Below are 26,995 nucleotides of genomic sequence, written 5' to 3' on the forward strand. Positions count from 1 at the left end.
TGTTTTTTAAATTAAACATGATGCGATTCGACCTCAGTCGGCAATAAAACCACTGCTGTTACCTTTTAAGGCAATGACCACTGAAACTACGTCTCCCACGCTGCATAGCGTATTTACGTCATCACAACAGGAAGTAACAGAGGCTTGGCCAGTCGCTATAGGTGAACGAGCAGTGAGGTGCTAGGAAAAAAATGAGTGTCGAGTAAATTACCATCCGTCGGAGACACTGTTCCTCTTCTGCCAGCGCCCATGGGCGAGGCCCGGGAGCGACACCGACACGTTAGGACCCACTGAGCCCGATGGTGAGGCGCTGTTCCTGAGGTTCTTCCCGGTGGACGTTCACATATGATGGAACGGGCGATGGAGCAGCTCAACGTTCAGCTCAGCCGGCTGACTCGGTCCCTCCGCCGGGCCAGGACAGTGGAACTCCCGGAAGGTAACAACACTGAATGTGGCTTCATGGGAATGTCAGTGTGATGTCACAGTCACAGTGGGGCGTCATGGTGAGGCGTTACATTCACGGTGAGTTGTAAGTGATGTCACAGGCACAAGTGAGGCGTCATGGTGAGGCGTTACATTCACGGTGAGTTGGCAGTTATGTCACAGTTACAGTGAGGCTTCACAATGATGTCACAGTAAGGCATCACAGCGATGCGTCATAGTCACAGTGAGGCATAACAGTGAGGAGCAGTAACACGTCATAGTGAGGTCACAATGAGGTTGAATCATGGGGTGAAATTGAGGTACCAATGATGTCACATTGAGGTTTTATGATGAGGTGAAGTCACTGTGCAGCCTCACTTTGATATTACTGTGACATCATTGTGACAACTCACTGTGACATCACTGACAGATCACTGTGGCATCACTGTGACCGCTCACTCTGACATTTTACTGGGGCATCACTGGGATACCTCATTGTGATACCTCATGGTGACATCACTGTGATCCCTTAGTGTGACCTCACTGTGACAGTTGCAATCAAATCCCTGCCACAGTGTGATGTGATGGTGATTTCACAGTAATGTCAAAGTGAGACTCACAGTGATGAGGTGTTATACAAACGTCAGACTGGGTGATGATCACAGTGATTGTTACTATTTGTCACAGGCACTCTGTCAGCTGCACAGTAGTGTGTGTTCAATGTGTTGCACTATACATTGTTTGTGTCCGTCAGCTTCCACACACAAATACAGCAGTTTAAGTTTTGTTCAGTCTCACCTGACAACAGTAACTAGGGCTTTATAATAAAAAAAATTTAAATGATTTCCTACACAACGTCCTGTAGAACTTTGAGAACACATTTCTTTAGTCTGCAACATGACAAGCGCATGGTTTTTTGTGTCATGTTATTATGACTTAGTAGGAGCAAATGAGCCACTGGAATGTGTGAAAGATTTATTTAAACATCCCCATGTTTAGGTGTAAGAGTAGTTTGGAAGCCTTGCAGCATAAACAGATGTAATTACAAGTTTGTTATGATTGTTCATGTGTGAATTTAGATTTTTGGTGGCTGATACTGATATTAGGGAGCAAAGAAATTCTGATACATATATATCATCTTATACGTATGATTCCTAATAATAAAAAACATTGATTGAGAATGGATATTTTTACCTTAAACTTTTTTATAAATAACCATAAATTAAGAAGAAAACCCAAATACAACTAAATATATAGAACTTGGAAATAGTATATAAATTAACATACATCTTTCAAGCAAGAAACGTGTGTGTTCTTCTACATAAAAGTGTTCTTATCGGAACATATCAGCAAATATATACTCAGATAAAAACAGATACATTGGTTGGTCTCGAAACTAAACTGTAGCTTTTACCTCTGACAGCTGGAGCAGTGAGGAGAAGGAGCTCAAAGGTCAGACCTCCTCCTTCAACCCATATATCTCTATTAACAATTAATCTAACAACAGAGCCATGGTACACAAGGCTCTCCCATGGATCCCCCTCCACCTTCAGTAACAAACAACATCTAATGGCTGCGTGCTGTTTTGTGGAAAATCCATGTATAGTGTTTGCAAAAGGTGATGTAAGATCGCTGTCTGAAAGTGTAGCAAATGTGTGTCAGTAATGTGTTTTTACACTGTATCTTTGGCTACATCTAGTGGCAGCTACCAGGAACTAGAGGACATAAAGCTCCAGTTCAACTCCTCCTCCACATCAGACACAACATGCAAATATTCAAATTTAAAAACACTAAAACACAAAAAAGGGAATTTTCCGTTATGAGAGGCCACAACTGACAGATGACTGACAAAAGTCTCATTTAACAACTGATACCACTCAATCTAATAATCAATCGTTTAAGCTATAATTAATAATAATAATTTCATTGTTGTCGACTGACCCCACGACCTAAGTCCTATCATGCGCTGAAGTATAACATGAGGTCTGTTAATTTGACTGATGGTTTTATTTCCCTTCCACAGACAATGAAACTGCTGTGTACACTCTTATGCCAATGGTCATGGCTGACCAGCACAGGTAAGCACTGTGGCACATTCACAGGATGTCCTGATACCATTGCTGAGCAACAGTGAATTAGTTTTGTTGTCATTGACCTGCTCCATCCTCATCTCCTACAGGTCAGTGTCAGAGCTGCTGCTCAACTCCAAATTTGATGTGAACTACGCCTTTGGACGTGTAAAGAGAAGTCTGTTGCACATCGCTGCCAAGTAAGATATTGTTTACTCGGTTCTTAATCACAACTTAGCTCACCACTCAATTCTTGAACATCTGTATTTTAAGTATATCTCAGTGAGTAGTATCCTTGTCTCTATAAGCATGTGAGGACATGGGGGGCCTCATTTTAGAGCTAGACTTGCTTATACTAGCTTATTGCAGATATAACAGTATCGATGTATAGGTAGAAATTATAGAACAGAAAAGCCAAAAGAAATATGAATACATTTAGTGTTTTACCAGTTGCATAGTTTGTCCACCAGAGACATTTTTGACAGCTTTTCATCAAACTACAGTTAATGGGAATATTACTTGACAGGATATCTCCAGATAATTAAACTAGACAGTAAGGACAACAATTTAATGAAGATGTACATCTTCATATAAGTTGAAATCGACAGTTAAATGTCCCATTAATTTGTCTGTTTAAAGTTTAAAGACCGATTTTTGTCAGTCATGTGTTATATCTTTATTATACTGATGACATTAATATTGCAATAGTTTTTGATATTGTTATATGTCCATGCCTAGATAGCAATTTGGAGCTGATCAAGATAAGATTGAGCTGACACCGGGAGTAAGGTGCCTTGCTCAGGGGCACTTAGACAGTGGGGTGGGGTAGGCACTTTGTCAGTGTGGAACAGATCCAGGCGGTGTCCAGGTGTTGTCCGTCCAGGTATGTTGTTTTTGTTGTCACTCCATGGATTCGAACCAGAGACCACCGTCGGATTTTCTGCCCACAGTCCAACTTTCTGCCACTAGTCCACCGCCTCTCCCTCAGTTAAGGGTCAAGATTAAGTTACACAAAAGTAACATCTGAAAAACACCTTTTCTAAGATACCTTGTCATCTTCTTAAAAACTAAGCTTAAGTTAATAAATAAAAAATTCTGATCATTTGCTTGGATAATGACATATCACTGCTGCTTCATTCTGATGTCATCATGACATCATTATAGCGATATAGAAGTTAACATTGCTTGATTGGGGTATACAGCACACATGCATTGCCCCTTTGATGCTTTTCATTAATCACTGAAACGTCCCCCCTACTGAAAATAGTTATGTACTGAATAGGTTTTTCTTTGTGTATTTATTTTATTACCAGAGATTAATATTCGTATCAGCCTTACGAATCCAGTAACTGTTTGTACCAAAAATATTGCTTTGAGCATCCTTAATGACAACATGTCTCACACATAACTGCATTTTCAAAAGAATTTGTATTGTATTGTAGAATTGTTTCTTCGTATATCAGGGTTTATATAAAAAACAAATAAAAAAAACACCTGATCATTCAGCGATTCATATCGGCCACACTTCCATGGTCGTCAGAAATAACTTATCTGAAGAGTTAAGTTTATCCAAATTGTGACAAAGTGGATATTTATAATTTAGATCTCTATGTTTTCTGTAATTTATCTGACGCTCAATGAGAGTGCAAATGAAAATGCTGTTTATTGTATTATGACAACATTGACCTATCGCACATTGAGCAGACTGTGTGTTTGTGTCTGTAGGAAGACTAAGTTGTTGTGTGTTCTCTCTGTCCAGCTGTGGGTCAGTGGAGTGTCTGATTCTGCTGCTAAAGAGAGGAGCCAACCCAAACTACCAGGACATCTCCGGCTGTACCCCTCTGCATCTCGCTGCCAGGAATGGGTATGAGCCTCATGCTGCTTTTCTTATCTGTTTACATGTTGCTGTTCTGCTCAGTTTGGATTCGAGTTTGAGTTTGTTCATTGCTACAGATCACAAATCCGTACTGTCCTTTTTGGTTGTGAACAAATACATTGAATCATTACCTTTCCAATAAATCTTTTGGGAAATTTGTATGATGAACTATTTTCCAACCACTATTATTTACAAAATATTGTTAAGCAATGTAGCCACTGAGTCAAAAAACGTTTTTGTCTTCAAAAGGTCCCATAGTGATTGTTCCAGTGATAGAATTCAGACCATAAACACCTAGATAGTTGCACATTTCATTCATCACGCCTGAAGTAAAGTAATGGACGCTACATTAAAGTGTCACATTAAATTCGTCAATTTTTCTCAAATGAGTTTGTCATTATGTGTTTAAATGTCTACATCTCACACACAGTTCTTTCAATATTGATGTAAACCTTATTACATTAACTAGTATCCATCATTTTATTTCTGATTGAATGTGCAACTGTTCAGCTCCTTATGGTCTAAGATTGTTTCTCCTCTCTCCTGTATCACATACACTGTAGTATAGAGTATAGCAGCTATTACTGGGTTAGACTAATAAAACATTTTCAGACTAAACATAAAATTGTATCCATCTACAAGACAATATGTCATTTTTTATTGCATTTTTGCTGCTTAATTCTGCTGTCACTTTGCTCAAGGGCTCTGTTGTCTTACACACTCCTCAGCAGCAGCTGGTTGGCTCGTTTGAGAGCTACTGTGGCCTAAGATTTTGCTGCTGCTGTTGCATTTTCTTGCTTGTGTTCTTTATGTCCCCCAAATACTCAGTCACAGTGGACAGCAGTAGAGGAAGCTGCACCATGTATGATTCAAAAGTCGTTATGGACGTGACAGTGGACACTGAAGCTGCGAGTGTTGCAGACACAAATGGTGCAGCCCTGCGTCAATTTGTCTGGTGCAACTGGCCTTAGTTCCCATCATGCTTCTCTGTTTTCGTCACGTTTCTTTTTGTGGCCCTGTAAAGATCACAGCCTGCTCTGGGAAAAATAACAATTATAGAAGTTCAGTGAGTCGACTGACAAAATGTGAGTCGATTCAGGGTCTTCATGACTAATGCATTGAATCATGGACTGTTCGTGGGCAGCACTAGTGTGTGATGACACTGTTACTAAACACTTTTCCTCCACTGTTCCCTCAGACAGAAGAAGTGCATGGGAAAACTATTGGAATTTAATGCTGATGTCAACATCTGCAACAATGAGGGACTAACTGCTGTGAGTGGACGATAATTCTCTGGCTGTGGCTCATGTTGTGATGAATATCTTAAAACCGCTGTTTTCATTGTTGCTTATGAAACAACTGTGATGTTCTAACTTTGTGACTGGTGGTTAATGAACTCCTGCTCCAGATCCACTGGCTGGCAGTGAACGGGCGGACAGAGCTCCTTCATGACCTGGTTCAGCATGTGACCAATGTGGATGTGGAGGATGCCATGGGACAGACAGCACTACATGTAGCCTGTCAGAATGGACACAAAACAGTGAGAAAATACATACAAATATTAAATATAAAGCATTCAAAAATTTTTATGTTTGTATAAATTTAGCCCTGATAATTATACCATAGGACTCAAAGCCTGGCAATGGTTTTTGTGTCAGGGACTATTTGTTAGAGTTTCAGGACTTTGCAGCATAAAGTTTATGGTCATTAAACAGTTTGAAGGCAGCAAATGTTTAGTTTTAGTGAAAATAATGGTCAGCTTGTCTGTGTTGCATTTCCTTTTATCCATATTTCCCCATGAGCCTTGACATTATCCTCAGCCGCTCTGTGACCATGTACTTTGCTGTAGCTGGTTATTTCTGGCTGTTGACAAAATGAAACTTGGCCATGAATGTAGCTGTGTTTGTGCCTAGATCGCTACAGAACCTAAGGTGGTAAAACTGACCAAGGCAGTGCATTTAACAAAGGATTTGAACGTGATACTTCTATCACATGTGACATATTTTGTATTCAGGAATAACTCATCGACAATGCCAAGCAAGCACATCCTCGTTAAGTTACTGCAGCTGCACCAAATAAACACAGACAAAATGATGCAGCCTGTCATTAGCTAGCCACAGCAGAGGGTGCACCCAGTTTCTTAGCGAGTGCATGTTGTCGCTGTCAGAGCTCGGCCTTATTTCACTCATAGTAGTAAATCTTAACAATATTGTAAATATTATCGTTTCAAGTTGTGGATTGTTTATCTTCTTGTTATTCAGAATGTCAGTGAAACATGACAGTATTATAGTAAGTTAGAGTGAGTGTGTGTTGTGTCTGGACAGACGGTGTTGTGCCTTCTGGACAGCGGAGCTGACATCAACAGGCCGAACGTCTCTGGAGCCACGCCTCTTTACTTTGCCTGCAGGTATCAGTGATGTCACCAGTAATGTCACAGAAGTGCCATTGTGTCATTTTGTGGACACAGCTCACCTCTTCTTCTCTTCCAATTTATTCTTATTAATTCACAGGGTTAAAATAATGCTGAAGTATTAAGGCGTGTGATGTTCTCAAATACTCACATTTACCTTTTTTCATATTGTACTGCTTGTATTGAAACTTGTCTTTCTTCTGTAGCCATGGCCAAAGAGACACAGCACTGATTCTGCTCTCTCGAAGTGCCAAATACCTGGCTGACAAGAATGGAATCACTCCTCTGGATCTCTGTGTGCAGGTGAGCGTTTGTCTCCTTAACCTTTTCCTGTGCTTTTCTTCTTTCCCTCTTCGTGTTGTTTTGTTCTGTTCACGCTAAGCTCCTGTGGTTCCTGTTACTCCTGTGTGTTCATCAGGGTGGATATGGGGAGACCTGTGAGATCCTCATCCAACATCACAGCCGACTCTTCCAGACCCTCATCCAGATGACACAGAACGATGAGATTAAAGAGAGCATGGTACAGTGCAACCAGTTTGTCAATATATTCATTGATACGCCCTTTTTTACAGGTGTATTGAGTGTGTGTGTTTGTGTGTGTGTGTTTGTGTGTGAGTAGCTCAGGCAGGTTCTGGAGCATGTCTCTCAGCAGAGTGACAGTCACTACCAGAGGATCTTGACTAGTCTCGCTGAAGTGGGGACCACCAATGGACACAAACTTCTCAGGTAGAATCAATACAGTCAATATTGGAGAAGATATCAATAAAAGGGGAAAGTACCCAAAGATAAATGTACTTTGTCACATTATACCACTGCCCATGTCTCAATAGAAAGGTACAGGTGTGTGTTAATGTGGCTCGCATAGCCTTTCACAAAGATAAGCAGCCTTGCTCTGTCTAATTTTAGAATAAAACACACTGAATTTGTGGTTTCTATCTCCTTTTTTCATCATAATATATATACAATTGAAACCAGGATAGATTATAGTTAATTGAACAGCCTCCTCCTCCTGTATCATGACTCAGAGATATCAGTATTTATCTCCTTCACCAACTATAGTCACATGGCCTCCCACAAATGCAGCTGTTGTTTCTGTGTCAGTAGGTTTAGTTTGATGTAGTTCATACAAACTCAATGTTGAGCAATGCTTAGAAATTCTTGACAGTCCCTCCTTTCCCACTCTGTCCCTCCTCAGCCTGTCCAGTAGTTTCGAACCTCAGATGAAGAGCCTTCTGAGAATCGTTCGTATATTCTGCCACGTGTTCTGCCTCGGGCCTTCATCCCCCAACAACGGCAATGACATGTGCTACAACGGCAACAAGACGCCTCGCAGCCAGGTCTTTAAGGTGAGTTGGGGGTCACATTAATCTATGCACACCTGAAAAATGTGTTTTCCTTCCTAAAAAAAGGAAATTGGAAATGGGGAAAATAGCACAATGTTCCAAAAACATGAGGGGTCAACTCTCAGGGTTTTCTTGACAGTATAGAAGTTTTCAGACATGGATTTTGCAGATAAAGACGGGAGAATTGGGTACGGACTTTACCCGCAGTTTGCTTTTACACATGCCCAGCGCAGCAGGAACAACAAATCCTCTGCTTTATTCAGCAAGTGGGGGAGCAGAGGCAGGAAGGGACGTTTTAATTCCGCTGCAGATTTCGCACTATTTTCTTGAAATGAGACAGACACCACAAACTCTCTGTCACATCGTCACATCGTCTTGCTTCTTGCTCGATGTGAAACCCAGAAACAGCTCACACAGGACTCATGCTCAATGAGACTAGTCCCAGTAAACAACAGAATGTGTGGATTATACTTTTTTTTAATTTTCAACTGTTAAATTCTACAATCTAAACTTCTGTATATCTCCTTGCTATTGATGGGGAGTCAAAATTGTTCACAGATATTCTATTACTAATAATAAATATGCTGTATATAAAATACACTTATGTAAAAAAATAAAAAGTGTTTATAGGTAGTTTTTATAGGTAAATAAGGAAATAATATTTTTTTTATTTTGGATGAAATATTTAACAATCCGTATAGTGTACCTTACAATGATCTTTTCGAGATGTCAGAATTTTCATGGCTCACTGGAGCTTTGTACTTCTTTGAAACTAATCCTAATTCAACTCCACGTGATGTGGAAACGGTGCCAAAGCCTTGAATTAAGCCTTAAAGTCCAGAGTCACTCCTCTGCTTTAACACCTTTATGGATCACTCTGGGCCTGTACACCTCTCACCTCCTGTCTGTCTGTCTCTCTCTCTGTTTGTGTGTGTGTGTGTGTGTGTGCCTCTCTATAGCCGTTGGAGCTGCTGTGGCACTCCTTGGATGAGTGGCTAGTACTCATCTCCACAGAGCTGGACAGGAACAGAAAGAACCCATCCTCCTCCTCCTCCGGGAGCGAGATAGCCTCTCTGCTTCTCAAACAGCGGGATGTTGACCACTCTGGCGCTGCACCAAAGCTTCCTTCCTCGCTGGACCCTCAGATCGTCATGGAAACAGAGGTCTACGCTGACGGGGAGGACGTCGTCTCCATGACAGCCAATCGGCTCAGTGCTGTGATCCAGGCCTTCTACATGTGCTGCTCCTGTCAGATGCCACAAGGGTGTGTGCTCAGCTTTCATGTGTCAGCCTTCAGATGTCTCAATATACAGAGACGCACTTACTGCTGGAACATTTCTCCAACTAAACAGTACAAGAAAATCTATTTTTCTAGTCTCATTGCCACTATTACCAATATGCTTCTGTTGTCACTGCTTCTTATTTGCCACTGTCTCTACTACTATTACTTCTGACATACGACTACAGCTATACTCACAACTATTACTGCGACTACTACTTCTTTACAACACAAGTACTACTGCCTCTACCCCCACTGAACTAGTGCTCTATATCCGATGTTATATCATTGCCATGTTCACTTTCTGTTGTTCGTATAGTATTTCTATGTTCCATAGGCTGTGATCTACCCCAACTTGCCTTATAGGTGTTAACAAGGTGTGACACCTTTAATCCTCACCAACCAAAAAACTATTTAAACAGGCAAAACACATAGGTATTAAATAAAATCTTAGAAACAGTTAGAAATGGCATACTTTAACCATAATCGTAAAAACATATGACAACAATATATAATTTGAAAGCCAAATGCACCCTTCAGATTTTCTTTGTTTCCCTGACCCCTGAGGTCGTAATGTCAGATAAGTGAAAGCAACAGTTGTAGCAGGTTCATTTTCAGCACTTTAAAAAAAACTCAAATCAATCTTGTATTTGCTTTAACCACCTTTGGAGATAGTGGGGGTTCACACATCTCTAATCCTTTTTCGGGGACTGGGGCTGAAAGCTTTAGGAACTCTACCATAGAAGATCTGCATTCATATGGCAAACTAGTATTAATACTACTATCAAACTGATTACGCCACTGTGCTGGGGACCTCCATTGGCCAATGGCATTTTGTTTGGGGGTTTTCCGTCCATTCAGTCCATTCTTGTAGACACGATATCTCAAAAAGGAATTTGAGGGAATGTCTTCAACTTTGGCAAAAAATATTCAGTGTGAGTCAAGGATGAAGGGATTCAATTTAAGTCGTCAAACATCAGAGTGAACCATGGGTCCAGAAAAACACTGAAACTGAACTAGTTGGCATAGGCATAGAAGCCCAGGATACTAATACTAGTTACTGCTACTGCTTATTCTTCTCACAACTTCTACTTCAACTACTACTGTTACTGCTTCCCGTAGACCTCCAGTGTAGTGGTACCCACTGTGATCCATTGTTACATCAATCTTGTAATTTATCAAATTCATATCATACTGACTAAAACATCAGTCATTATACTCAGTACACATGTGCACACGCAGGCTATTCTATGTGTCTTGAAGACCTTGCCATTGTCCCTCTGTGTCTCAACATCTTCCTTCTTTTCATATGACTGACTTCCTGATGTTGAGATCATATCCCCTGTGGGGGCCAAACTCCAGGACTCCTTGTTCCACTTGTCTCTAAAGATAGTTCTTTATGTTTGGGCTCACTGTCGTGCTGCAGAATAAATTTGGGACCAATCAGTAGCTTCCCCTGAAACTTTCTGCAGAAGTGTGAATCAGTCTAATCAAAGGTATCGCTATATCACTGTAGGAACTTCAGACAGCTCCCACTGTGACCAGTCATGCCTCATCTACCTCCTGTTTGATCCCCACATTTATTTCCCTTCATAATTATAAGCAATTAGATCATTAAAGATGCTTAATTAACTGCCAGTAGAGGCCTGTTATTGACTCGTCTGCTAAAATGAGCTCTCTCTCTTTTCCTGTTTTTTGTTGTGCTTGCTCTTTTCACCCTGCTCTCTACTGGCATTCTGGATGAGTGCCGTCTTCTCTTGTGGTCCAAGATCCTTTTCAGTTACTTTACTTTTTAGATATAATCCTTTTCAGAGACTTTACTTTTTAGATATAATCGAGGGATCCTACTGTCAAACCGTTGCTGCTACCTCTTTCTTTTCTGTTTTATTCTCAATCCTCCTCACGCTTCACCTCCCTCTCTTTCCTTTTCCAGAATGACGTCCCCTCGCTTCATTGAATTTGTCTGCAAGCATGACAACGTGCTCAAGTGTTTTGTCACCAGGTGAGTCAGTGTGACCCTCTGCCACGCATCAGCCTCTTCACACCGTATCCAGAGAATGGATATTGATCCAGCACCTTCTTTCCTCTCAATTTATTTGCATGTTTAACTCTTTGCTCTCTCACCTCCTCCTCTCTCTGCACAGGAATCCAAAGATCATCTTTAACCACTTCCACTTCCTCCTTGAGTGTCCAGAGATAATGTCACGCTTCATGCATATAATTAAGGGGCAGGTAAGACATGATGCATAAATTGCGTGTGGTAGACTCTTGAATACAGATATTAATCAATGGTTCTTCAGCTACTTTTTTTAACCTCATTGACCCTTCTGCGTTGAGCTTTTGAAGTTATCTTAGCTTGATTCACACTCCGCAGTTTGTCTAACAGTGGACCGTTCGATTTCCAAACTCTCCGAACTGACTTGTAACGCGCCCCAGCTTTAAACAAATCATCAGATCACATTGAGCGGTGCCTCAAATGTTTTGGAATATAGAATACGTTTTAGTGCTTTCTATATAGGGATGGTAACTTCAAACCTGTTCTAAATCGTCCAAAACAATGAAATCTGAGATTTAATCTTAGTTTTTTTCTGACATTGTATATCAAACTCGTGTTTCTTCTCAAGCTGAGTCAAGTACATAAACATTTTCTCATCACCATACCGCTGTGCTATGTAAACTATGCTGTGGAGTCAAAAGTACTCACTCCATTTTTCTGTATTTTTCAACTTTGACAAGTAGGTCCTTCTTTGTCTGTGTGTTTGTGTCTTCGGGGACTTTATAGAAAGTGACTTTGAAAGTCCTGTCTCTTTTCTTCAGGATCATTTAGTTGTGTTACAACCACGGTGATAACACTTGTCTTAAGTTCCATTTATACGGCTTCATAAATTTTAAGTGCTGCTCTGAGTTGTGTGCTGTTCACTCGCTCTGCAGCATTCATATTTGAAATGCAGCGTTCGAGCCTCGTTACCCATGGATTGTGTCTTGCCTGGGAGCAGGCTCTTGTTTTAATTGCAGACTTTAACCTGGCGAATTTGATTTCATCTTCTGATTCTTCTCTCAGTGCGCACCGAAAGCCCCAGGGGGAAAGCCTTTCTCTCTCATCTTTCACTCTTCCTCCAGTGCTTAGAGAACAAAGGCATATACAGTATTATGCAAATAGACTTTAGCTCCATCTTTGTATTTCAGAACCGAAAGCTTTCTGAGGCGTCAGTGGAGGCTGAAAAATCCACAGTCTGAGCATTGAAAGCGCACTAAAGTGGTAATTAGTTTAAGAAAACTGCTGTGCACTGTGGTGAAAAGTCTTGTTTTCCCTCTCAGCCCTTCAAGGATCGCTGTGAGTGGTTCTACGAGCATCTGCTGGCCGGCCAGCCAGACTCAGACATGGTTCATCGTCCCGTCAACGAGAACGACATCCTCCTCATCCACAGAGGTACAAACTGTTTTAAGCTTACCACCACGGACACTCCGCTGCTCATGTGTCAGGGGAGGAAATATAATGCACTTTCCAGTGTAATGTTTCCCGGCTTATTAGCAAGAATGGGACACAAAATTAGTTTCTGAAGGATATTTGCTTGTGATGGGACAGTGGGAACCATAAGTCTCACTTTAGGACCTAGTTAATGCCAAAAAAGCTCCTCACTGAAAGTTTCATTAATTGGTTTCGCAATCTGCGTTATGCAGGTTGAGTTTTGTTTCAGCTGCATTTATGTGGGTTTTTGCAGATAGATCTTAGGTACATATACGCATCTCTGTTGGTAGCCCCACTACAACAAAGCAGTGGTTAATATAAATAAATGAACATCCTTCAAAAGGTCCATTGTGTAAGGTGAAAAGGATCTATTGGCAGAAGTTGAATACAAAATAATACTAGTAATGTAGAATGGACCCTTTATATTTATATAATCTATATGAACATATTTACAGTAGCCCAGACAAACTTTTGAGTTTTTATGACAAATGTAGCCAACCTCAGGTTCTCTTTCATGTTTGGAGAGGGACGGTGAGGTGAGGGGTACTTAACTGCAACATGCAACTTTAACACTAGTTATCACTGATTCTACACACTGAACCTTTAATAATGTTCTAATGTCATTATTAACGACTGAAGGCCTTTACGTTTAAACAGTTCATTCCTGGTTGGTTTGGTGATGCCAGTAGTTACTGGTGGTAATTTAAGGGTTTTCATAGGAGTCAGGTTTAATTATGTGTCTCTGTGTTAATTGTTAATTTATCTCCTTTAATTCGTTACATCTATCAAAGTGCCACTATCATAGTATTATTAAGTCAAAATTATTGTCATTTCTCTAACTGTTTGATGAGTCATCCTGCACTCAAAACATTTACTAATTTAGCATTCTTGAATATTTATCTTCCTCCCTGTGACTTTAAATCCTGCCTGTTATTGACTGGTGCACAGAAACCTATACTGTCTAAATCGTTGGGTAAATCTACAGGCGCCTGTAGGATCAAGTGTCATGGTCAACCAGGGCATGGCACACATTCAGTGCTATGGACCACTGTAAATAACAATCGATATTGATGGTAGTTTCCTCCATAGCTTTGTGTAAATATTTGGAATCATTTAGGACTCAAAATCGATCTGTTTAATCAGGTATCTTGTGTTTTTGTTCAAAATTACATCGCAAAAACTGAAGGCAATCAACACGTATCAATGATGTAAGCATCAACTTTTGTCTACTGCATCGTTGAAATACATCCATCTGCTTCACATCCAACACATCATTACCTGCACGCACCACTTCCTGTGAAAATCATATGTGGGGGTTCAGCGATTTGAATCCAACATAAGAAAGATGAACTCTGTCATTAATAGTGAAGTCTAATGTTACACAACATAAATACAGTTGTCGGGTTGAAAGGTTTGTATTTTTGTTAATAAATAACAGGACAATAAACTGAGTTTGTCACAGAAAGTACAGGATACAGCATCAAACCAAACCACTGTATTTTACAGTGGTTCCTCATCTGTTTCTCTTTCAAGTTATGTTACACAAAATTCAAATTCTGCTCTTCTATCTCACCAACAGACTCCATATTCAGGAGCAGCTGTGAGATGGTTGCCAAGTCCACTAACGAGAAACTCAAACAGGGCATTGCTGTTCGCTTCCACGGCGAGGAGGGCATGGTGGGTTTCTTACCTGTGGCACCGCTTGTGATGGACCAACAGTGATCCACCTCCCTGTCTCATGTATTCCTAAGTGAGGAGGTCTTGTGTGTGTTCCAGGGTCAGGGTGTGGTTCGGGAGTGGTTCGACATCCTGTCCAATGAGATCATCAACCCAGACTATGCTCTGTTCACTCAGTCAGCTGATGGTAACCCACGTTTTCCTGTTACTCGAAAACATTCACTGTGAGAAGCAGTCCTTTATCATTGAAGGGGTGTGTGTCTGTGTCTGTGTGTGTGTTTGTGTACACTTCGCAGGAACCACTTTTCAGCCCAACAGCAACTCCTCAGTGAACCCAGACCATCTGAACTACTTCCGGTTTGCAGGTCATGTCCTGGGTTTGGCTATGTACCATCGACAGCTGGTGAACATCTACTTTACCCGCTCCTTCTACAAACACATACTGGGTAAGAGAGAGAGAAAGTTCAAAATGTGTTACCATGGTTTAATGGCTCTAGTTATCAAATTGAAATAGTGTGCAGGAAGTTTTTCAACTACATTTTCCTACAATAGTTAATTAAGATTATACATTACATTTAATTATCTCTGTAAAACTTCAGATCTTGCCTCAAAAACACACATTTTCTGGACTAAATGTGTTCAGGTGGTTGTTTTAAGGTCCTGTGTTTACAACTCTCAAACACACTCAAACACACACACACACACAGGCAAAACAAAGTTTGCCAGTTTAAAAATATACTGTTCCCTAACTGCTTTGTTATGTATCTGATCTTCTTCAGGTTAAGAATAATGTATCTTCCTGTACACAGTGATCATGACTTCCCACACTATAGTTAACATGTGTGTGTGTGTTTTCCAGGTATCCCAGTGAGCTACCAGGATGTATCATCCATTGATCCAGAGTATGCTAAGAACCTGCAGTGGATCCTGGACAACGACATCAGTGATCTGGGTCTGGAGCTCACCTTCTCTGTGGAGACAGACGTGTTCGGGGCGATGGAGGAAATGCCGCTCAAACCTGGAGGGACAAGCATCCTGGTCACCCAGGACAACAAGGTCAGTCACACAATGCAGAACTGTGTTTGTTTGGTGAAGGACCAGGCTTGGGGGGCAGTGGTGACCCTATTATAATACTTTCTGTACAAAGTTTTGAATCAATGAATTTCAAATGAATAATATTTAAAAAGGAGACAAACTCTTTTAAAGTAATGCATAAAGACCTTATACTATGCCCAGGCTTGACTTCCATATCTTAGTTTGTATGTGAAATGACACATTATCTGAATGTTGTCATTGATATTATATTAAACTATTATATTATACTTTATATAAGCTTTCTGATGATTGTGCTGTTCAAGGAGAAACTGCCTCAATCAGTCATAAGCACAAAATATAAAAGTGTCATTTCAATGTGCTGCTGATGAAGTGTCTTGCACATTTTTGGTCCTTCAGGTTCTGTGCTTGGTTGATCAGGTGATGGATTTGGCTTGTCAAGGATCTTCTACCTCTGTACCTTGAAATTCTCTTTGGTTGCTTTTACTGTTGTATGCTCAGGAACGTGGTTCTGCTGATTGATGAGTTTTGTTACATTTGGCTGAATCTGAGGTGGGGTTTATACAACCTTCTAGAACTCTTAATAGACATCTGCCTTCCTAAAGCCACGATATAAATAAGTTGTTGAAGTCAAGCAAACCACTCCTCCCAGACCATCATTTACATACTTGCTGCGTTCGCTGTCTCAAATGCTTGAATCCTCACAACATCAATAATAAATGCGATTTTCAGAAATGATTAGCCTGTCTCCATTGCATATATGCAGTGAGTAAGAATAGCCTTTGATTCTCATAACAAATTACTCAAGTAAAGGCCAAAATTAACATTTGTGGAACAAGTAAAAGTTGCATTTTTTAAGGTCATAATCGACTTACTACTGTCAGCTGATTTTGCTATCAGTCCATTTTCTCTTAGTGCAGCCCTTGATTCAATGGTTCAGGTCCTACTTAAAGGACAGGAGTCTCTATGTGGATATTTCTAACCCCAGGACTAGAAGGCACCTCAAGGCTTAGTTCTTAATTCCAGTACAAAATTCCATTGCTTGCTTGTAAAGCCCAGAGAGGTCATGTTACATTTCTGACTAATGGTTGACTCATATCGCAGATAGTCCCGATTTTAGAATGACTTGCCTGAGGATATCAGAGATTCATGTTTTAAAAACTCTCGTTTTCAGAACTGCTTTTCAGGGAATTATTTATTACATTGTTATATTTAATCGTATTTGCTTTTTTGTTGCCTGCTTTAATTACTGTCATCATAAAAAAATGATTCATTATTTGACTATTATTTCTATTACTATTGTTATTATATTATGATAATGATTTAAGGCAAAATATCTGTCCTTATCTCAAATCATCCCAAAGAGAATATATCCCAGCACTTTTTTCTTGATTGTTTTTTGTTAAATAAAATCCCAGAATTGTCTTTGATTTTGATGAAAATACTAGACAATAACTTGTAGTTATTGACTTAAAAGTTTTGAATATTTCTGTGGGTTCTGCTGCAGCAGTGTGGCTGGCGGTGGCTTTAATGACCATTCCCCTCTGTCCGTAGTTGGTTTTGTGTGATCGATTGAACCCTCTCTTATAGGTTTTTGCCTGGAGGAGTCCTAATTAGAGATTGCAGTGCTGCAGGGTCCCTGCAGATGGCACTGTCTCATAAAGCAGAGAATAGCAAGACTTATAACTATGTATGAATTGTGTCTGTTTCTCTTGTCCATTAGTGTCTGTGGACTTTGAACATTGTGAGTGTGTGTGTCCTCTCTCAGGAAGAGTATGTGCAGCTGGTAACAGAGCTGAGGATGACACGAGCCATCCAGCCTCAGATAAACGCCTTCCTACAAGGATTCCACACTTTCATCCTCGCCTCACTCGTCCAGCTTTTTGACGAATACGAATTGGTGAGTCGTCCTCCTCTGACCTTCCTGTCTTTTTATACTTTTTCCTCTCTGTTCTCTTCTTTCGTCTTTCACAGTTGGTATTCTTGTCCCCCTGAGCCTGCCAACCTGCTCTGCTTCGGCTCTGATGCAGGGATTGATTAGCCTTGTCTGGTGTGTGTGTGTGTGGGGTGTGGGGGGGGGGGGGGGGGGGGGGGTCACCTTGAAGCTCCTCCCTCTTGTCTAACTCCATTAAAGGGGTTCTGTTTTTTTTTCTGTGTGTGTCTGCGGATTTCATGTCCTTACTCCTGCGAGGATCGATAGTGTAGCATGATGATTATCCCGCCCTGGATTTGTTGGACATTCCTCGGTCATGCTGTCATTGGAGGGCAACTGGTGACTGATAGGCCCTGTTTTGTGTTTTAACAGCATTGTAGCCGTTTCACTCTCACAAACACTCTCACACTCTGTCAGCATTATCAATTTAAACGGTAAGGATGGTACTATTTTATTTTGTCATTGACGTTTAATTTCATTGACAAAAGAATTTAATCAAATCCACTTCTGGCCAAAATTCAAGAAGCTTTATATCGACAGTGACAAGCTCCACTGAAATAAGCTAATCATGGTGGGGTTTTTGTCCCATAACCACTATTCTATTAAGCTTTCCCACATTGTAGGCACGTTAACACCAAGTGATTTTTGGGCTCATAAAGTGTAGAAGAGATTTTGAGTTTAGTCTTTTTATGTTGTCCATCTTTCCCATTCTCGGGAACGTGATATCCCAAGAAGCCTTCAGGGAACTTTTTCAATTTTGGTACAAATATTCACTTGGACTCAAGGATGAACAGATTTTATTTTGGTGCTTAAAGGTCAAGATCACTGTGACCTTGTGAATGTGATATCTCCTGAACGCCTTGTGGAAATTTCCCATTTGGCACGATCATTCACTTGACCTTCATTTTAATAGTCAAAGGTCTCGGACAGGGTGGCCACACAGAATGTTTATGCTTTGCTTGAACAGGATATCTTAAGATCAGTTCAAGGGAACGTCTTCAAATTTGGTACAAATGTTCACTTGGACTCAAAGAGGAAGTGATTCGATTTTGTTGTGATATACCAGGACTGCCCGATAGGGAAATTACATCTGGCACAATTCTCTTTGACTGATGGATGACTTTATTGTGAGGTCAAAGTCACTGGGACCTTTCAAACACACGTTCTGCCTCGTGAATGTGATATTCCAGGATCATCCCAAGGGAATTCTATCAAACGTGGCGCACATGTTAACTTGGATTAACTGAATTTTGGTGATCAAAGGTCAAGGTCACAGTGGCCTCAAAAAAAGGCCTCTTAAGAGTGATATCTCAAGGCTGCTTGAGGGAATGTCATCAGTTCTCTCTCGGACTCAAAGATGAAATGATACATTTCAGTGATCAAAGATCACAGTGACCTTATATGAATCTGGAATGTTATGATGTTGAAATGTGTACATGGAAACTGCACTGGTGGGAGGAGGCAAATAACCACAGTGAGATAATTTTAGTTCTGGAGGTTGTTAAATTTTTAATTCACACTGAGTAGCCACAACATTAAAACAGGTCAGCACCAGATTGGTGCATATTTCTGCTTTTTGCTTTCCCCAGTTCTGTGCAGCCACAGGTGATGGCCACTATATGTCATTCAATTGAATACAGATGTCACTCTTTTATTCCTCCAAGCAGTCTGAGCATCCTCCAACTGAGCTGTACTGTTGTTCTCAAGGGCTTCAGTTTTGTGTTTTAAACATGTTTATGCCCAGCAGCAGTGTTTGCTTTTCTTTTTCAGTTTGTTCAATCTTATTTCAGTCTCACTGGCACCTTGTCGCCCTGTGAGCTTCCACCACAGTCATACAGGACATTACCTGTAGTTGCATCTTGGCCTGATTTTCTTTGTTTGGCTTCAGGCTGGATTTATGTCAGTTCACTCCACAACTGTTCATAACCCCACTGTATGTGTGTGTGAATTACACTTTGAACAAAATTATGACGTGATTGAGAACCTTCAGAATCTGCCGTAAAGAGAAATTATTTTACTCACTCTATGTGTCTTGGATGAGGACAAAGTCTTATTTATGTTACTCCACTATACCCTCATCGTTTAAAGGAAAAATACAATATTTTGGTCACAAAAAAACTTGGCAGGGCCAAACCAAATATGAATGTATTTTCTGTGTATCCAAAGCCTCATATGTCTCATTCCTCTGGGCAATAGAGATGTATTGTCCTGAAACAACTAATACACTTAACAATGAGCCAAACATAAGGATCCAAAATAAATACTGTTTCTTACTCAAATCAGCATTTCTGCTGTCGGTTACAGTTTTAGTCACAGCTGACAGCCAACTTCAGTTTGCATTGCATTCCTGACCTCAGGTTTTGACACATTATTTGTAAAAATGATTTGGATGGTTTCTACATGCAGAGGTTTAAAGTGTGAGAAAAAGAGAGCGCTGGGGGAGGGTCTGGACTCAGCTATTGTAGATATTCTGAATCAGTATTGCAAGAGAAGAGCCATCCTTAAATAACCAGTTTAACAGTCAAACTGCACTGTATTCATTAAATCAGATTCAGACAGTTTTGCTTTTTTCTCTCTCTTTACTAGTTTTCACCTTATTGACATCTAATTGGCAATGTCCTAATTTCATAGTGTTTAACTTCAAGCTGTCTATGTGTGTGTATTTGTCTGTGTTTGGGTGCATATGTGTTCGTACAGGAGCTCCTGCTGTCAGGGATGCCGGAGATCGATGTGCAGGATTGGTACAAGAACACTGAGTACACTAGTGGCTACGACCCCCAGGAGCCAGTCATCCAGGTGGGCTCTTGTTTCTTCCACCTGCCACATGGACTGAATCCTTTAACACCAGACAATAGTGTTTAGTCACGTTAATCTTTACCAGTTAGGTTTTCCTGGCTGTTGCCTTATTGCATTTCTGGATTTGTTAAGATATATTTAAGGAAAGCTGCAGATTATTTATGCCATACATGGTGCAATGTGTCATCAAACTTTAAACTATTTCCAAATATCACTACATATTATTTACCAGGCGGCTGATAGAAATCTTTTGGTTTCCTGGCTTCTCCTCCCTTAGGGTTTATGTCTGCATATATAGAGTTTTAGAGCCAGATGAGCCCACACATTGGATCTTTACCACTTGACTCTGACACTCGCAGCCGTTTCTCATCAAACGTTGCTTCATTTTTAAAAGTGTGAGTGAGATGTTCCAGAATCTGGATATAAAATTGAATTGGATTTAAGGCAAGTTTATTATTCTGCTTCATGATTTGTTTTTTAATGTTCTGACTCACCTGGAGGTTTAACTAAAGAAATATGTAAGTTCAGGTCAGCACTGAAAACTTGAGCATCTTTTCCGATTCAAAACAGTTAAAAACAATGAGTGAAGAGGGCAGTTTCTGTTTCCAATCATCAAATGTTAACAATCGAGTTTTTCAGGAGTTTTCCAAACCTAAATCTACCTGGAAAAGTTGTCCATGAACTAGACCCATCAATCATTCAAAACCTGGGAACAAGTTAACTTTAATCGACAAGGTGTCTAAGCCAAACTCTGTTTTACCTAATGTAACGTCAGCAACCTTCTCTCCTGTGCCCGAGCATGATGCATTTAATCCTTCCAGTTTATTAAATACATCTAGGTTTCTCTTAATCCTTGCTTGTTGATTGAAATAGTGGAATGTTTAAAGATTGCACACGACTCATTTACAGTCAGCTTTGCACACACACACACACACACACACAATCACACACATAATGTTTAATGGACTCATGACCTACAATAATATAGATCAAACTAATTCACAACTTTTCCATGAAAAAATGATGAAGATGATGTTTAAGAAGATTAAGGTGAAACTGTTTCCCAATACTCCCCGATATAATGTCAGGATCCATTTTACTTGAGCACAGACTAGGCAGAATTGTATTCATGTCACTTCCTTGTGGAGAAACACAACAACCTTTCTCCCTCTGGGATGTCGGGCTCCGTCTGTCTCTGTTTAGCCATCAGCCAACCCTGTCTGCTTTTTGTTTTCTCAGTGGTTCTGGGAGGTGGTGAAGAGCCTGACCCAGGAGGAACGAGTTCTTATGCTTCAGTTTGTCACTGGAAGGTTTGTCTGTTGCATGTATTCTATAGTTCTTGAAATAAAAAATGTGTGTGAATGTTTATTGTAATGATGTGACCTTATCTCTCAGTTCCAGGGTTCCTCATGGCGGTTTTGCTTACCTGATGGGCGGCAGCGGTTTACAAAAGTTCACCATTTCTGCAGTGGCGTTCACCTCCAACCTTCTACCTACCGCTAGTACCTGGTAATCGCTCTATTTCTCTGTCAGTCTCCTTTCAAATGACTTAGTTCTGTTCAGACATGTTCTATTCATTCTGCGATCCTTCACTTGTCGTGGTCTCATGAGTGTGTTCACTGATTTGTCTTGGTTCATTTGGCTTTTTAGTTTTTTGGCCTTTCCTGTCCACATATCACGTATGGTAGCAAACTGGCTCAGCTGCTCTGCTTTCAGTCAGTTCCCTTGAGAGACATTCAGTGTTTTAGTTCCTTTTTGAACACATACTGTATATTTTCCTGTGTGCGTCTTTTCCATGCTATAATTTCCTCGTAAATTTTCCGGAAAGAACCATATTATTTATTGGTGGGCCATTGCGAGTCTCATCTGACATGGAGTGATAGGTGGGGCCGCTGCAGACATGACTCAATCATATCTCAGGGCCGGCATACAGAGACTTGCAACCATCCACACGCACAGTCAAACTTTATATGTTTCACTGTGGGAGAGTGGGAAACGTCGTATCGATTCCTTGTATGTTCTGAACATGTTAAGAAATTGACAATAAAGATACTTTAACTTTAACTTTGACCTTTGGGAGATTTAGACCCTGTTCTGATGTGGTATTAACGTCTCTCCTTATGGTCAGCGCTAAGTGCACTCCAATACTCAAACCACAGTGGCAGGTGGTCAGCGAGACGTGCAGCAATATTCTTGTTTCCGTGTGAACGCCAAATGTTCTCCAGTTTTTTTTCCCGTCAATACGGTGGCAGTAGTTTTTACTAGATCACACTTTGGTGCCTCAAATTTCCTAGGAATTCCTCACACATCAGTTTATTTCAGGGAAATTATAGGAAGATTGTGTTGTTCAAACACAAAATAGACCACTACACTACCCTTTATTCTCAAATTTTGAACCTTTCTAAATCCAAAGTTATTTGCAGTGGCAGTAGACTCTCAATTTGAACAACCCCCACAGTATAAGAATATAAAATGAGCACTGATGTGTTTCTTTGGATAAGACTCTAGTCTAAAACGACAGTTACACTGAGCTTAGCTGGTCTTACAGCTGTGGCTCAGTGCCACACTTTTACTGTGCTGGGAACGACGCTCAGCAGAACTGTGAGCATTATTCTTCCCTGGAAGCAAGTAAGTGTTCTAACCATCCCTCGCGTTCTCCCCTCCTGTTAAAGATTAAAAAATGACTAAACAGACAAAGAGAGACAGTGTGAGCCTCCACAGCCGGAGATACCACTAGAGGGCAGTATGTCTCTTCAGAGCCACTGGGTAGTGTCATTCACGTACACTGATGGGCACACTCAGAAAGCGGGGAGAGATTTTTGCATGGTGGAATGTGCATCAGATAATTCATATGAGCCATCATGACCACAGTGTTGCACAGTGTTGACCATTCGTACCCTTCCCTCAGCACTCCCCCGACTCACTTTTTCCTCCCCCCTCTGCAGTATCAACATGCTGAAACTACCAGAATACCCGAGTAAGGAGGTTCTGAGAGACCGGCTGCTCGTAGCTCTGCATTGTGGGAGCTATGGCTACACCATGGCGTAAACACCACATCAGTTCCTGCTACCAGGAGAGGCTGCAGACCCAAGCAACAACCCCACCTCCACACACGTTCATTTAGTTGTCAGGTACTGCTTTTGACAAAAAAAAAAAGTAAATCAAGATTCCTATTGATGAGCTGCTGGACAGGCACAACAGACTGAATAGAGGCCACAGGTTCTGGAGCTCCACTCATACCTGTGCCTTAACTCTTTTTTCTGATTTTATTGAAGCTGGTTTCAGTAATTTATGCAAATAATGATTTGATATCTTCAAATTTCACTATTTTCAAGCATTTATGAAAAACAGCATTTATAAAATGAACTCTACTTAAAACACAGGCTAAAGCATATTCATGCAGGCTTACTGAATGTCAAATATTTACTGCGTTTAAGGTGATTTCCATATGGATACAGGATAGAATTGATCTGCTTTAAACACGCTGTCAATCAAACTATCATATTCATATCATAGGTTCACAGTGCAGATTTATTTAAAGGGCCTTCCCCAGGCCCACATACCAGCAACCTGGTATAATACGATTTTAGTTAGTTTCGTTTTTAAGATTTTTATTTATTTTTTAGTCTCCATTTCCCTGTTTTAAACGTCCTTTCATTTAGTTTAAATAACACAACAATCTGGGAAAACTGGGTGTGTGCAGCAACAAAGAGCCACAAACAAATGGCTTACCCAAAAGGGAAGACTACTATTATTATGATGTGTGGTATTAATATGTTTCCTCAATAAAAAATAAGGGGCCCTTACTAGATGAAATACACCTAGTTTAAATGTACTGTATGTGAGCTGTGGTGTCCTAATACTTTGGGCCATTAAGTGTTTGTAAAATGCAGTATTCAAGCGTAAATAATAATTATACAAATAAAGCAATAACAGGGGTCAGGAATCTTACATTTTCAGAAAATAAAAGTTAACACAACAATACATTTTGTTGCAAATACCGTAGTATTAGTAATATCCTGGCTAAGGTCCTTTGCAGATACACACAGATATTGGACCGATTACAATGCAGAACAACACGGATACTGCACCAATCACAACGCAGTCACACACACTGATATTGGACCAAATCAAAATACAGCCAACATGCCAAAATAGATGTCCATTGGAAAATACCAATGTAGGGGGCGCAAATACACTGTAGGATAATATAATAGTAAGTGTAATATATATTCCTTTTGGGTAATTAAAAAGTTACCTATTCAAATTAAAACGAAGGATAAATATTAGCAATTTCTCAAAAAAATAAGTATGCAGAAGATAACCCGAATATACACTACATTGAGGTGAGGCCTTTGAAGATACTGAATTATCAAGGTGTTCTGTGTGAACATTCCCTAAGTACAAAATGTATGTGTCATTTGTTTAAACCTGCACCTCTTTGCTTTCTTTCGTCTGTATTTGTGCTTCATGAACAGCAGTTTTCTTTAGTGATGGTTTATTGTTTGTATCTGTCCCAGTCGAGTAAACTCTCAAATGAGTTATGATACAACATATCTGAACATGTTTGGCCTGCATTGCCAAAAAGACAAAGCTGGAACCCTTTTAAATCCGTAATTTTTTTGTATTCTGCCGAAACAAAGATGCTGAAAATGTGCTGTATTTCTAAAAGGAATAAGGGCCTTGCATGAATGTATCAGGTAGCTTAGTTTTCCTTCTTTCCATTTGTAAAGGGAGTATATTGATTTAAAACGTACAATCCCATTATCCAGCAGTATTGTGTTGAATGAATCATCTACAAGCCTTTGTATACTGATATACATTTATACAAACATCTGTAAATATCTTCAGTATCAAATTATTTCGTTTGTCAGAGTAAGTTTTTTGTGCTTTGAGATTTTATCCAATAAACCTTGTTTTGAGAAGCCAGGTGATTTGGTGGCGAGCTGCACAGGAGAACGTGTTTCATGTTTCTACTGCGATGGAACAAAAGGGAAAGATGAGTGAGGAGAGGCTGCATGCAGCTGATGCATGCAGCTGATGCATGCAGCCCATTGGTGTTTGTGTGTGTATGTGTGTGCGCACATAGTGTGTTTGCCTGCATAGACATATGTGGCCCCAGCATGAGTGCTGTGCTGGGTCACCAGTTTAGAGCAGCAGGTCTACTGCTGCTAAATGGCCCTTAACCAGTGTTTAGTGAGTCCAACATCTGCTGCAGCACTGTTCTGACAGCAGTTTACACTCACTAAGACCTCTGCCTCTCTCCTCACCTCTATACAGTATCAGACTGGAAATGATGCCACACCACAAGACAACGTTACCGGCTGGGTCAAATCAATGAAAAACCTATTAAAATATTATTAAGAGCTCTAAATAAAGCATTCATGCATGCAAATAATGCCAGATTATAAATGTGTATATGTATATAAGATATAGAGATATACAGAGAGATGGTAGAATGTTTATTGTTTGTGTGAAATAGGTGAAAATGTGTCAGAGATCAGGTAATAATACAAATAAATTACACTTATCGGTTAAAAGGATGAGTATAAATGATCATAACGGGACGAATAAATATAAAAATATAAGATAAGCGATGTAGCCTTTTGTCCTAACATTTTTTTACTGTTTTTGACTTGAAATGTCACCTGCAAAAACTAAAAACAAAGCTGTGTCATTTTAGTTTTCAGGAGGAAGTTCAGGGGGCTCAGTTGACTGTCCAATCAAAACTTTGGGGGCAGAACCATTGGCTCACTGTACATACTCTTAGAGTTCAGTTCCCTAAATGTGCCGGAGAAGACCTCTCCCTGGGAAAACACTAAAGATGTTTGAAAATCTGATTTCAGATCCGCACCCAAATCCACACGGCATCTTTCCACCAAGTTTCGAGGAAATCCTTTCTTTGTTTTGATAGAGGGTTGATTTTAGTTTGGTCTGGATCTGTTTAGTGGAAACAATAGTCTGGGCAATGTTAACTTGTGGGATTGACGTCAGCCTCGACAGAAAGAGGACAAATTGACTCAATCGTTCTATTGTTGTCAATATCCTATTGACCCTGAGACTCCATTGAAAAATGTAAACAAAAATTGTGCAATTAAGCCTAAATTATCCAGCGCTTAATTGGTGAAAGCCTTCAGACTGTTGGTAGCACCTGTATAACTAGACTCAAACCTTCACAGCAACCTTAGTGACCGGGACATGCTCCAATCACCGAGGCGACACCGATGGATTTGATTTCAGTGAAAGGCTGCGTAACCTTATCCCTCACCAGAGAACCTGGTCCCCATGACAACCCTTCCCTTCTCACTGAGAATGGACTGCACTCTCTTTTTTGATCATAGGATGCTTGCCATGGCAACAACTTCCTCACAACACTCGTCTGGTATTGGCAGCTTTTTCAAGTGCTACCTCTTTCCCGCTGGCAGGCCTGAATGGAAACGACATAACACAGACAAGTCAGGCTTACACTGAGGTCTGACGTCTTTGTCAAAACGCCTTTGTGCAACAGCTCTGTCACGTTGTCAGCACCAGCATAGGGCAGCCTCACTTTGAAAGAGCTGCAGTAATTCTGTCTGTCTGTTGGAGTGTGTTCTGTGTGGTGTTGCACAGTGCAGGCCTATTCAATTTATTATGACAATATTTTCATAATTACTGTGTTTCCTGTGCA

The 26,995-nt window shown here is 40.4% G+C and overlaps 1 protein-coding gene across 1 annotated transcript; it reads left to right on the plus strand.

Moving 5' to 3' along the window:
* Positions 1 to 167: 167 nt before the first annotated feature.
* Positions 168 to 25,287, plus strand: hace1 (HECT domain and ankyrin repeat containing E3 ubiquitin protein ligase 1). The gene is made up of 24 exons (XM_062399611.1): positions 168 to 436; positions 2,447 to 2,501; positions 2,603 to 2,692; positions 4,252 to 4,356; positions 5,567 to 5,642; positions 5,777 to 5,908; positions 6,693 to 6,775; positions 6,985 to 7,081; positions 7,197 to 7,298; positions 7,398 to 7,504; positions 7,974 to 8,124; positions 9,081 to 9,385; positions 11,334 to 11,402; positions 11,545 to 11,632; positions 12,719 to 12,830; positions 14,449 to 14,546; positions 14,646 to 14,733; positions 14,843 to 14,992; positions 15,406 to 15,602; positions 17,368 to 17,499; positions 20,230 to 20,328; positions 21,568 to 21,638; positions 21,724 to 21,837; positions 23,274 to 25,287. Exons 1-24 carry the CDS (start codon positions 346 to 348, stop codon positions 23,374 to 23,376), a joined length of 2,715 nt encoding a protein of 904 aa, XP_062255595.1. The 5' UTR covers positions 168 to 345; the 3' UTR covers positions 23,377 to 25,287.
* The last annotated feature ends 1,708 nt before the right edge of the window (positions 25,288 to 26,995 follow it).

The sequence above is a fragment of the Platichthys flesus genome, chromosome 11 (assembly GCF_949316205.1).
Source record: "Platichthys flesus chromosome 11, fPlaFle2.1, whole genome shotgun sequence".
Taxonomy (NCBI): Eukaryota; Metazoa; Chordata; class Actinopteri; order Pleuronectiformes; family Pleuronectidae; genus Platichthys; species Platichthys flesus.